The following is a 13,295-nucleotide window of genomic DNA, read 5'->3' on the forward strand; positions in this document are numbered from 1 at the left end:
TACTTTTTTGTACTGTGTTTTCAAAACCTACTATTGAAAATGAAGAAATAATTGTTTTATATATTATTTCTGAGTGTTTTTTGAAAGCACTATAAAAGTAGGAATTGTAACAAGGGCAGACAGGACAAAGGGGCCACCATTATAAATTTTTTGTGAATGCTCTGATGAATGCTTACTGATTTTTGTAATGTACGGTGTGCCGTTAGGTAATTACAAATGTGAAAAGATTTTTCTGAAAACCTTTTTGTAAGGGGAAAACAAATTAGACTTATAGTATGATTTGTCTAAATGACAGAAGCTTGCCTTTAGTGAGGTTTTAAATCAATTACAAGGGAAAGTTACTTTTATTGACAGTGTGGCTGGTCCATAATTTGGATTTAATATAACTGTTAGCTGAATTTCAGGACCTAAAGTTAAGAATTTTAAAAGTACCTTCTAATTGTTAGGAAATTTTGTATCCTGTCCCAGTTATAAGAACTTTAATTCAGTGCACAGGTATTGAACATCGACTCTTTGTAGGGTGTGTGTATGCTTAGATGCTGGAAACATAGTTACAGTTGGTCCTCTGCATCAATAATCTAAAGCCCAGGTTTTTGAACTACTTTTAAGAGTGCAGGAGATGATTGTGTCCATGTGCACATCTGTGTATGCATTGCCAAATCTGCTTTACATTCCTCTAGATTAAATTTCAAGTTTATAAGAAAAATTTTGTATGAATAATTTTTTGACTGCAGTTGGAAGATGATTGCTCTAACAGATTTTATCAGTCTGCTGCTTCACAGCTTCCAGTAACGCTCAAAGGACAATGTCCAGACTCTTTAGTATATTGCATCATAATTTGCCACATCATCCTCTATGCATATCAGTAAAGCAGGGCCTGCAAAGCTTAGCATATCCTTTCCACGTGCCAGCCAGGAGGGTGGGTTTTTTATGTTATTTTGGGTCTCTTAGTGTGTGTCTCCCACCTACACTATAAATACCCTAGACTGACAGTTTTATATGACTCCATCATGGGCACCTGAAATGGTCTTTTGTGCCATCATTATCCTGTTAGTGTCATGGGAGAAAAAAGCTGAGTTTTGAGAAATTCTCATAGGTATTTATGTTGTCAAGGAATGTTAGGAACCAAGACATTCTGAAGGAAACACCCCAGAGTGTAGCACCCTCTGGCTGGTCTGGTCCCTGGAAGAAGAGAGCCCACGGACTGGGTAGTTAGATGCAAGGCAGCTCCTTTCTCATTTCATTCTCCCCATCTCAAAGCACCACCTCTTCATTAACTCCTAACCCTTTGCAGAGGAAGACAGCCAGGAGTTCTTGGAGACAGGGGTAGATGAATAGGCAAGATGTCATGGCCCTATATCATATATATGACATCATGTGACATTTATCAGTAAGTCTTTGAAGAACTAACCTGTTAGCAGCCCCCTGGATTCTCAGCCCTACAGCAATCCCAAGTTGTTACCAAGTAATCTTGACTCTGGCCAAGAGTATTTCTTGCCTAAGCCAAATCTCTCAGCCATATTGCCCTCCTGTGTACACACAACCCACACCAATAAATGAACTGATTGAAAAAAAAAAAAAAAATGAGCTGGGGATTTCACTGAGTTATAGTAAATGTAGATAAAAAAAATAAGGGTATGTGGAAACAAGTTCAGAATCATATTTTTCTCAGAAGTAATCCCCCAGTGTGTTAAAGCAAATCTAAGTGAAACTGAGCATATACGTAAAAACACTCAGAATCATGCAATTTTCAAAAATAACTTGTCACAGTTAATGTTAAGCGCCAAAGCCTCATATGGCTGACTCCCTCTGTGTACACCATGGACATTTCATGTCTGAGCATCTTGTGTGCCTGGCTTATGTGAAGGTAAGGCAGTGTAGATGGTGTGAACTGAGAAATGTGTGTTCTGTGATCAGGAATGGTTACATGTATCACACAACATTCACAACCTGTGGTGGTTGGATTTGCAGCCTTCATTTGTTCAGAGTCACAGTGTTCTTTTCCATCTAGGTGCGCTCATCCCAATGCTCAAACCCCATGTTTGACTGCTAGACTATGGGATTTGGACACTATATTCCTTTAGCTGTGCAGGAAAATTCTGAACCTGTGCGGTAAGTAGCAAGTAATACCTACCTTGTAGAGCTTCTTAGTGGGTAGGTGGCAATTCTTTTTGAAATTACGTAGAATAAGACCCTGCATAAACAATACATCATAGCTATTTTCACTTTGCTGGCTATTTGGAAGACTCTAATCTTTTTCCCAAGGGAAGCTGGCTTATTTGGTCCCTAAAACACTTCCTACCTACAATAAGTATGAACAGAAATTTGTTAAGCACAGAGTCTTTATTTAACATCATTTTCGAAGAGAACACTGTTTAGGTCAGCAGTCAACAAAATTTCTAAGAGAAACTGACAGCAAAAGTAAACTGGCTCGACTCCCTCTGTGCACACCATGTACATTTCATGTCTGAGCACCTTGTGTGTCTGGCTTAAGTAAAGATAAGGCAGTGTAGATTGTGCAAAGGAGAATTCTGTGTTCTGTGATCAGGAATGACTGCAACATGCATCATTCAAAATGCACAACCTGAAATGCTTCCATCTGCTACTGAAGTTTCCTCAAGCAAAGATGCGCATGAACAATGACAACAAACACATACAGAGCAACTTGGGCAGAGAGAATGGATAATGCTGTGGGGCAGTGAGGTTAGCGCACTGATCAAGAGCCCCAAGCAGGAGGAGCCGTCCCAGTGGCAGAGCAGGCTAGGAGGGTGAGCAGCAGCCATCTCCAGCTACCTTGAGTTCCTTCCTGCCTTCACTCTAAGTTGAGCAGTTCCACGTCAAAGATGAGGGTGGCATTGGGAGGGATGACACCAGGGTGGCCCGTGGCTCCATACGCCACATCAGGGGTGCAGGTCAGCTTCGCCCTCTGCCCCAAACTCATCTAGCAGGGATGGGGGCAGATGGGGAGAGGAGAAAGAGGACCCAGCTTGATTTAAAAGAAAAAAGTAAGATAACTATGGCATTTTTCCAAACCATCCTCATGGTAACATTGAAGATCTGATATGAATTTTATATGTAGCACTTTGAAGTTGTGCTAAGAGTGTAACAATGCAGATTCTTGCCTCAGACTAGCAGAGATTTGTCTGTGGGACAGTTACTTGCACAAAGTCATCTCATCCATTCATCTAACAAACATTGCTAGTCACAGTGTATGAACCAAATATTTCTCTTTGTTAATAATTGTTCTTCACCCTCTTCCAAAGCCTAAAGAGAGTATAGAGAGAGCAAATGTAGATATACACACTAAAGAAGGGGATAGGAGCAGTTCATCAGTGACGTTACGGCACTAGAGGCTGTAGGAGAATGCAAAGAAACCTACTCTAATAGAGTATCATAGGATCTCACAGACCAGGAGGAAGAGTTTGAACCAGGCCTTGTCGCAGCAGTTGTTAAGAACCTGCCTGGCATTAGGGGACAATTGGTGAGATTTGAATAAATCAATTAAAAATTTTAGAATAGCTGATTAAAAATTTGAATAGATTAGTTAATGGTACCATATCAATGTTAATGTAGTTTTGATTGTGGCAACTTGCTTATATAAGATGCTAAATTTGGGGAAGATGGGGAAAGAGTATACGAGAATTTATCATTTTTGCAAGTCTGAAATTGTTTCTAGAAAAATAAGTTAAAATAAAACCCTAGACTTCCCCCATCTTGACTCTTCTGCTGTCTCAGTCCCAGACAGCTGGTAGCTCACAGGCCTCCTTAGTTCTGAGCAAGCCTGCGGGAATGTGCTTGGGATGAGAGCCTCCGGTGACACCAAGGAGTCATGCTAGCAACAAAAGGGGTGGGGTCACCAGGGCCCGGTACAGAGTCAAAGCAGTAGTGTTCTGTGATAGAGTGAGAGTGGAGGGTGGAGTGCTGAACCTCAACTTCCAACTCCTCAAGGTCCCCTTTAGTGAGGATTCCCCATCCTACCTGGGCTGCACCCTCTTCAAAACCCTTGATGACTTCCTGTTTGCCAATTCTGAACTTGAAAGGCTTGTTTCTGTCTCTGGATGAATCGAATTTCTTTCCATTTTGGAGCATTCCTGCGAAAGGGAAAATAGGGTGGAAAAGAGCAGCAGTCATGACTTAACTTCCAGTTCAGGTCAAATGTGTAAAATTCCTATTCTGTGCAAACTGTTCTGATTCCAGTCTTCCCATCCTCCTGTTGGCCCAAGCAAGACACCTGCGTGCGTCCCTTTGCCTGACTCGCACATACAGCCTATCACCAAGTGCTTCATATCTTGGGAGCCACCCATTTTTTCCATTTCTATTATCACCACCCTATGTTCTTTCCAGATCACCGACATATTTCTTTGTGTACGGGAACAACTTCTAACTGGTCTGTTTTCTCCACACTTTTCTGTTCCATTCTCTACATTGCACCCAGGATGATTTTTTTTTTTTTTTTAAATACAAATCTGATTATTCCTCCTTTGCTGAAAACATTTCAAAAGCTCCCCAGAGCAGAATCCAAATTCCTACATAGCTTACAGGCACTTCAGTCCCAGACAGTTGGTAGGCTCTTGTCCTGAATACAAGCTAGTGCCTGCCTCAACCCTCTCTCCACTCTCAATGATCTTCCATTCCACCCAAATCCTATTCAGGACACAACTTTCTCAAATAACCTCTGTACTTTACTTTTTTCATGATACTTCCTCAGCCTGAAGATTTATTTTCCCAGGCGTTTCAGCCTCAGGTTGAGTCCTCACCTGTTTTCCCCAAGATTGCTCCTACAAGCAAAACCCAAAGGTCACATGATCTACAGCAGTGAACAATGAAAGTGACCCAGCCAGTCCGTGGTGGCCTACAGAACCGATACAAACACAGCAACACCTGGCTGCTGTCTCCAGCAGCTTGGAACATCCCTCAGCTTCCAGCTCAGATCCCTGAGGACATACTGTCTCAGTCAGCTGCCTCAGGCCCAAGAGCTGCTTTTCTATCTTCAATTCTTACTTGTGTCTCTAATCTAAGATCAGACCTTCAGAAATGATGCTATTACTTCACGTCTTGCAGCCCCTGGACCATAACTAAAGATGATTTGGTGCCAGAGAAGGACCTGGCCTGTAAGTCCAGAGGCTGGACTTAACTATGTGTGCCATTGGGCACATCACCTCCTCTCACGTGGTCTCAGATTTGTTGTCTTTAATATAGGAGGGCTAGACCAGCTTCGTGTCTGAGCATCTATGATTCTGCTTCCTAAGTCCTACAATTTAAATGTAAAAGCAAGAGAAGCAGTCTTATTTACCTACTTTCTGGGTAGAACAAAATTGGCTCTTGTCCTGAATACTCAATCAGGCAAAGGAGAAAACCCTATGGCTACACAGAAATCTACACAGATGGGTACTAAGGAGATCAAACACAAACTCAAGCATACACAGATTGCTAAAATATTCCAGAGACTCTCATGCACGCACACATGAATTTATGCAATTGCACTCAGAAGAAAAACCCTGAGAGCCAAATAAATGCTAAGAAATATTTAGATACGCAGATCTACATACAGACACACACTTGGACAAATATGCAAATAGATATGCACACACACATACACACTGACATACTCCATTTAAAGGCTGGTCTTCTCATTGCCTAATTTCTTCAGTCTCATATGACTTAATCTACAGTTGTCTACTGTTGCAAGTTCAGTCAAAAAACCAAGCAGCCAGAAACATACCGACATATATATGGTTACCTGCTTTGACAAAGGTGTCACTGCAGTGTAACTGATAAAGGGCAATTTTTTAAATGAATGTGGTTAGATTAACTGCATATTCATATTGTGCTAAAAAGAATCTTGACCCCTACCTCACCCCACACAAAAATCAATTCCAGATGAATCATAGAACATTTAATTATAAAATATAAAAGATAAAATAATTGCACTTCAAGATAATAGGAGAATATCTTCATGACCTAAGAACAAACAAAGAGGTCTAAACTGAACACAAAGGGCCTCCCCGATGGCGCAGCGGTTGAGCACCGGGTTGCGAGGCTGCCCGCAGCCTCTGCAGCGCCGGTTCAATCCCCGGCTGCTCCCCGGCCACCAGAGGAGGGTCCCACATGGCGCGCAGACCTCTCCTGCCGCCCGCTGCTCCCCTCAGCAGTGTACTTCGGTCCTTCTGCCTGTTCTGCTCCCCGCTCTGGCTCTGATGAATTCTTTCACCCTCCCGCGCTTCTGACTGTACCCAGTGCTTGTATAAATCAACCAATCAATCAATCAATAAATCTTAAAAAAATAAAAAATAAATAAACTGAACACAAAAAGTTCTAAATAGAAAAGATTGATAGGACTTTATTACTTAATGACTGCTATTCAAAATATGCCAATAAGAGAGTAAAAAGGCAAGAGCTAGCATAGGAGATGTTTGGAATAGGTATAATCAAAAACCTTATATCCAGAATATATAAAGAGCTCCTGTAAATAAGAAAAAGACAACCTAATTTTTTAATGGACATAAATTGAGCAGACTAAAGAGGATATGGCCAGTAAGTTCATGAAAACATACTCAGTTTCATTAGTCATCATGTAAGGGGGACAATGAGGAGCAGTTTCTGAGCCAGTGGATGGCACTCAGTGGTAGAAGGTGGAGCTTTTCAAACTCTACACCCTGAGCAGAGTATGATCAGAATATGGGCTGAGCTGAAGTTTCTGGTAGTTAAATTGCTGGAGGGGTCTGCGGGGGTTGTTGGCAGTTAAGCCACAGGGAAAGGGATGTCTGGTTGTTAAGTCTGGCTTTGGCTTGGGGCTCAATCTCTGCTCAGTGGATGCTATCTGGGGTAGGATAGATGGCTTCTGGTCACATGTCAGTCTGAATACTCTCTTTTCTTACTTTCTGTGTAAATAAATCCTGTTATTATTTTTCCCCATGTGTCTGCTTTTGGCCCATGTCCTGCATTCATAAGCACACTGGTGAGGACCCACCAACCATGTTAAACCTCATTCCTCCAGGTTTGTTCCATTTCAGTCCGAGTAATGTAAATCAAAGCCACAGTGAGATCCCTTTGGACACCACCAGAGGGGTCAAAAAACAAAAACCTGACAATACCAGGGTTGATGAGGATATAAGAGAACTGGAATACTCATCCATTGAAGGTGAAAGTGGAAACTGGCATAGCCACTTTGGAAAGTCATTTAGCATATCTGCTGAAGTTAAGCATGGGTATAAAACTATGATCTGGCAATTCCACTTCTGGGTGTACATCAAATTGAAGTGGCACATATCTGTACCAAAAGACATCTAGATGGTCCAAAGTAACACTAGACATACCAAAACTCTAAACAACCCAAATGTTCATCAACTATAGAAGGGGTAAATTATAGTACAGTCATACAATAGACTGTACAGGAATAAAAAGGAGCAAACCACTCTGACTAAATCTCACAGATAATACACTGAGTAAGCCAAACACAAAAGAGCACATACTCTGATCCATTTATATGAAGTTCAAAAACAAGTAAAACCAGTCGTTAGGGACAAAAGGATGATGGTTACCTTAAGGAGGAATAATGACTGGGAGGAGACATGAGAGAGACTCCTAGGGCGCTGAAAATGTACATGTTGACTTGGTGGTTACATAAGTGTGATCACTTTGAAGACATTCATTGAGCTGTACATCTTAGATTTATACTCTCTGCTATATTTATATTTAATTTTAAAATGTATTTAAAATTCTCATACAGTCTCCTGTTAGATTTGACATCCCACCCCAAGCCAGAACCCTTTACAGCTGATGTTAGTGTTCAGCGCACATTGCCTGCTCTCTGTATATACTGTGAAGAGTCTTTGCAAAAGGATGTGGTTTCCGTAACTTGATAAGTACTGATCTGTCTGCAACATGTAGAACAGATAAATCAATTACATAGGTCGGAGGCCTCAGAGGACTCATGGTAATTAGGCTGTATCACCAGGAGATAAAACACAGCTCCAGCCCACTGACGTCAGCAACTGGCAACATAGCTGTTGAGAAATACCCACACCGTCTGCCTAGAATTAACCTGGCACTTCACACTGGCCTGGAGAACTGCTAAAAATGGCCCCATCTGAATATGTCCCAGGAATTAAACTGGCCTTATACTCTGCTAAGTGGCTGTCACCAAGTTTTCCATATTGGGAAGCAGGTCACAAGGCAGAGTGCTTACCCCCCTTGGAACAAACACCTGTTTGTGATCTTCCTGCCAGAGCCCAAAGGAACGCTATCTGTTATTTTCCTCAGCCCACCTGGCCTTCCAACAGATCATCCAAGAGGGGTCAGCAGAGATGTGGGCCCTCCTCTGACTCCCTCAGCACCCGGACACGAGCATTGCCATCACCCCAGTCCTCGAATTGCATCCAGGCTCTGGGAGGCTTGTATGCCCTCCCCCACCTCGCCTCCCAGCCAATGAAGGTAGGAATCTTCCCTTTCACCTTTGTGCTCCCAGTGCCCAGCACAGCATCTTACACACAGTAGGTGCTTCATAACAGTAGGCTGAATTGAATAGACTTGTTGAAAGAAGAAAGGAAATTTCAAGTAATTGAAAGTCCTCTAATAATATAGGATGAAAAGAGGGCCCCAGGGAGGGTCAGGGCTCTCAGTTTTAAGAGGGATTTTCAAATGTAGACACCAGCGCAGCCAGGACTCCAACCTGCAAACATGGGAAAGGAGCCTGGAGGGATGTGGCTCCATTAGAGGCTGGTACCACAGAAGACCCTTGCTGGTATTAGTGGGAAGGGTTTAACCTTGCAAACCTTTCTCATTCCCACAAGGCTGGCAGGAGTGGGAAATAGCTGCTCAGAAGGAGACTTGGTTGCTCTGGGCTTTTGCCTGACCCAATGGAGTAGCTACCTCCAGAGAGGAGGATCCAAGAGACCTGGCTTGGAAGGGGCAGATCTGGAAGAGGGCGAGGGAGAGAGGCCTACCTGTGTAGTGCACCACACATGTCTGGCCCTTCTTGGGGAATGTCCTTCCTGCAAGAAGACAGAAGGGCACATGAATGATTAGGATTTTAGATAAGTTGCCAGGAACATTCTTGGTCATGACCAAGAGCTCTGACCCACACTCCCCTCCATACCACAGAGATGCCCATGGCTCTAGGTCTCGCTTTGTGCCTTGTGCCAGCCACACCATCCTCATCGTGCTTGATTTGAACTTTATTTCCTTGGGTTCCTCAACTCCACTCTCTCCTGGTCCTTTTTCTTTGATGGCTTCGTTTACTTTGCTTTACCCATTCCACAAACATTTATTGACACCTGGTATGTATTAGGTCTGGACTAAATTCCAGACACACCATATGAACTAACCATGAAGTTGGAGAAACACACATAAACAGAAGATTAAGACAGAGTGACGACTGCTGTCAGGATGAATACATAAAATCTTCACAAATAATTACTGAACATCTAGAGTGTGTGTGGCCTGTGTGTGTGTGTGTGTGTGTGTGTGTGGCCTGTGCCTGATTTCAGGGATAGAGCAGTGAACCACAGAGACAAGATCGAATGGAGGGAGACAACATTCAAGTAAACGATCATAGATTGTGTCTAAAGACAAGACATGTACTGATGAATGACGAGAGACACAATGGGATAAGACACACTGAAAAGGGCAGATCAGGACAGCCTGTCAGAGAGGCTGAGACTTGAAGGATGACCAAAATGCTGGGAAGAGCAGAGCACTGTGGGAAGAAGGAGCCACAAGAGTGCAAAGTTGGAGGCAGGGAAGGCTCAGTGTGGAACAGAAAGGAGGTTAAGTGACTGGAAAGAAGGGTGGGTGGGGAGAAGTGAGAAAATGGATCATGAAGGGCTTATGGAGCCAGACTGAATTTTAAGTGCAGTAGAAAAGCCACTGGAAGGTTTTGGGCAAGAGAATGACATAATCCGAATTGAGATTTTATAAATTCACTGGTGCTGCTGTGTGTAGGAAAGACTGTTAGGCGCCTGTTGCAATAATCCAGACAAAAAAATCAATGAAGGCTTGAATTAACAAGGAGGCAGCAGAGAAAAGTGAAATGGAGATTTATTTCAGAAGCGGAGCTGACAGTATGCTAATGGAGTAGAAATGGGGTCCAGGATGAGGGGGTAGAAAATAAGCATGATGCTGGCTTTTTCAGTTTGGGCGGGAGACAGGGTAGAAGGGAGGTACTCATCCCCGCGCTGGGGAGGACAGATTTGTGCGGGTGGCAATCTTGAGATGCATATTAGACATCCGAGTTTATACTGCAACTAGGCAGATGGAGAGACTGCACTGGAGGTATAAATTTGGGTAGAATTTAACACTCTGGGACTGGGTAACAAAGCTTTGGGAGGGCTAACAACTGAATCAACATTTAAAGCCCAGAGGAGGGAGCAATGAACTGACACGGTCTCAGGGAAAGCATCAGAGAGAGGATATACTGGGTCTTAAGCCATGTTTGCCAGAGGAGGTCAAGGGAGGTAATCCCGGAAGAGTGAACACGTTCGAAGGCCTAGAGTCGAGCAATAACAGGAGCCTGTCTGGTTCACTGCTGCAACACTAGGGGCTAGCACCCAGTACATATTCATAAACATTTGTTGAATGACAGGTGTGTTTAACAACTTGCAGGCAGCTTACTAAAACTGGAGAAAAAGTTGGGGGGCACACAGATGGCAAGGAGACGTGAGGCTCTATCACCATCTACCTGGAGGAGATGGAAAATACATTATTATTTTTTTTTGCCTGGGGGAGGGGCATGGTGTGATAGGAATTTTAAAGAGTCCTCAAGCTGTGGTGTAGAAAATGAGTGGGGGTGAAGTGGGGAGGCCAAACTGAAGGCAGGGAGTTGAGACTAGGTGGGGAGACCAGTTTAGAGGTTGTACAGAAATCCAGGGGTGAAGATGGTGGCTCGCACTAGGGCAGGGCTGAGGGATGGTGCTTGGGGATATTCAGCAGAAGGACTAGACAGGACTTGGTGGGTTAACACAGGCATCCCCAGTTCGGCAGCAAACTTGTTGAAATATTAATTTGTATATTCCTTTCTAGGATAACAGTATGGCTGCTGGCCCTTTTGTGCTTCCTTGACCCAAAGGTTTAGACTCCCCTGAAAGCAGATAAGCAAAGCTCCTCCAGGCTTTCTCTAAAAGTCCAGAACCCCCATCAAAAGAAAACGCCCTTGTCCCTGGCCAGAGAGGGAGGCTAAAGAGAGAAAACTCTAGAGACAGAAGCCTCTTTGAGCGAAGGAAGGGACTAGAGGCCTCTGGGTCCCTGACAGAGCCCTGTGGCCTTGGGGTTTGAGGAGGGGTGATATCAATCGCCTCCATTCCTAGCTTGGGTAACAAAGCCTGCACCCCAAGGGTGATCCAGAATCATGACTGGGACGCATAGGGACCACTCCTTTCAACAAGGAGGGTGGCCTGAAACCCGAGGGTGCCTCCTATTTCCTGGGGGGCTGGGTGTCAATAAAGTGGGACAGGAATGAAGTTTGCCTGCCAAATCCTATAGAATCAGAAGGGTCTGAGTTAGGTTTTGTTTAAGAAATAGCTTTTCCTTGCGCACTCAGAACCATTCATACTAGGGTGAGGCCTGGGATGTCTGGCTTAGGAGAGTGAGTGGTGCGGGATCCCCGGAGGCAGGGAGCTGAGGGGAGCGCTCGGGAGTGGGAAGCCGAGGAGCATAATTTCCTTTTCGGACTTGCAGCCTTTGAGGTATCCGTGGGACATGCAGGTGGGGGTCGCGCAGCCACTGGATAAATGGGCCACAGGGAGCTCACATCGGAGGTGCGGGCTGGAGGTTTAAGTTGGAGGCCATCGCTGTGCAGACCATCCTGCACACCCTGGCAGCGGGCAGGATGGCCGGAGAGGCTGAGGGGGGCGCGAGGGGACGGCGCTGCAGAGGCGGCGGGCGCGCTGCCCCGGCCCAGACCGTCTGGGTCCGCCCGGCGCCTCCCCGCCCATCCCGCAGGGGCCCCCCGAGCCGAGGCCGGCGGGGGGCGCGTGAGAGGGGGCTGCCTCCGAGCAGAGGACGCCCCAAGCCGTGTTCTTTCCCCAGTTTCCAAAGCCCACCTAGCAGGGCAGGGAAAGCGGAGTCAGGACCCGCCGGGGAAATCCACGGCCGCGGGAAACCCGGCAGCTCCGGCCGCGGCGGCGGAGCCGAGGCCCGGGGCGGGGGCGGCCGCAGCCCCCGCCTCCCGGAGGTGAGCGGGCCGGGGAGAGCAGGCGGGGACCTGCCCCCGACCCCCAGCCCGCGGGTCTGCGGGGTCCTCCGCCGCCCGTCCTCGGGCTCCCCGCCCCCTTCCCCCGGCACCCGCCGCGCCACCTCGGAACCAGACCCCAGACCCCGGCTCCGCCCGGCCCTCCGCTCCCCGGCTCGGCCGCCCGGTACCGTCTCCCGGGGAGATGGTCTCGATCTCCACGCCCATCGCGGTCCCGCCGGCCCCGCCTCCGAGGGTCCCGCAGCCGCCGCGACCCCGCTCCCGCGCCCGCCCGGCGCTCGGCTGCTCTCCCGCCGCCACTGCGGAGCCGGCGCTGCGCGGAGCCGGGACCTGCGCGGGGCGGGGCGGGGCGCGGCGGGGCGGGGCGGGGCGGCGGGGAAAGGTGGGGTGGGCCTGGCGCCGGGGGGCGGCCCTGACGCGGCGGCCCCGAGCCCGGCGGGCCGGAGAGCTCGGCCGCTGCGGGGCGCGCGGGGGGCGCGGGGGGCGCAGACGCGCGCAGCCGGCACCGCGTCTCCATCCCCCGCCGCTCCCCGCCGTGCGCCCGCGCGCCCCGCGGGGACCTGCGCCCGCTCTGTGCTAAATTCTGGGGCATGACCCGGCGCCACGGAAGAGGGAGACCGGCAAGGCAAGCAGCACCTTAATTGCAATTCCCCATCGCCATGGAGCCCCGCACGGCGTGGAGGGGCCAGAGCGCCGCGCACCCCCCGGGCGGCCCGCGTCTGTGGGAACAAGTTGGGGGGGGGGGGGTTAGGAGAGCAGCCGTCGCAGGCCTCCTGTCACCACCCAGCACCCTGCTCGCCACCCCCGCTTCGTTGTCACCCTCCGCCCCGCCCGCCCCGCCCCGCAGGTGAGCGTCCACCTTTCAAAGTAAAAACTGCGCCCTGGGGACAGCAACTGAATTCATCGGATTCAGTTGGATTAATTGCTGGCCTCGAGGAAGTTCATCTGCGAGGGATGGCGACGAAACTCCAGGGTGGAGAGACTCCGACTGCGAAATGAGCGAGTGAATGAATGAATCCTGAGTCTCCCTGTCCGAAAGGAGATCCAGAAATCTGGAGAGATCTTTTTTGGAGGCGGCAGTAATTGCCCGAGTAATGAGTGAATGGGA

The 13,295-nt window shown here is 47.4% G+C and overlaps 1 protein-coding gene across 2 annotated transcripts; it reads right to left on the bottom strand.

Annotated features, from left to right (window-relative positions):
- Positions 1–2,324: 2,324 nt before the first annotated feature.
- FKBP1B (FKBP prolyl isomerase 1B) lies at positions 2,325–12,490 on the bottom strand. Of its 2 annotated transcripts, none has more exons than XM_037528435.2 (4): positions 12,358–12,490; positions 8,946–8,993; positions 3,979–4,091; positions 2,325–2,941 (listed from the first exon to the last, which is right to left on the bottom strand). In XM_037528435.2, the coding sequence occupies exons 1-4, from the start codon at positions 12,392–12,394 to the stop codon at positions 2,813–2,815; spliced, it is 327 nt and encodes a 108-aa protein (XP_037384332.1). In that variant the 5' UTR covers positions 12,395–12,490; the 3' UTR covers positions 2,325–2,812. The 2 variants fall into 2 exon arrangements, with proteins under 2 accessions (XP_037384332.1, XP_037384333.1); XM_037528436.2 differs by having other exon boundaries at positions 2,325–2,986.
- Between the last annotated feature and the right edge of the window lie 805 nt (positions 12,491–13,295).

This window comes from Talpa occidentalis, unplaced genomic scaffold (genome assembly GCF_014898055.3).
Source record: "Talpa occidentalis isolate TD23 unplaced genomic scaffold, MPIMG_talOcc4v2.1 talOcc4.5, whole genome shotgun sequence".
Classification (NCBI taxonomy): Eukaryota; Metazoa; Chordata; class Mammalia; order Eulipotyphla; family Talpidae; genus Talpa; species Talpa occidentalis.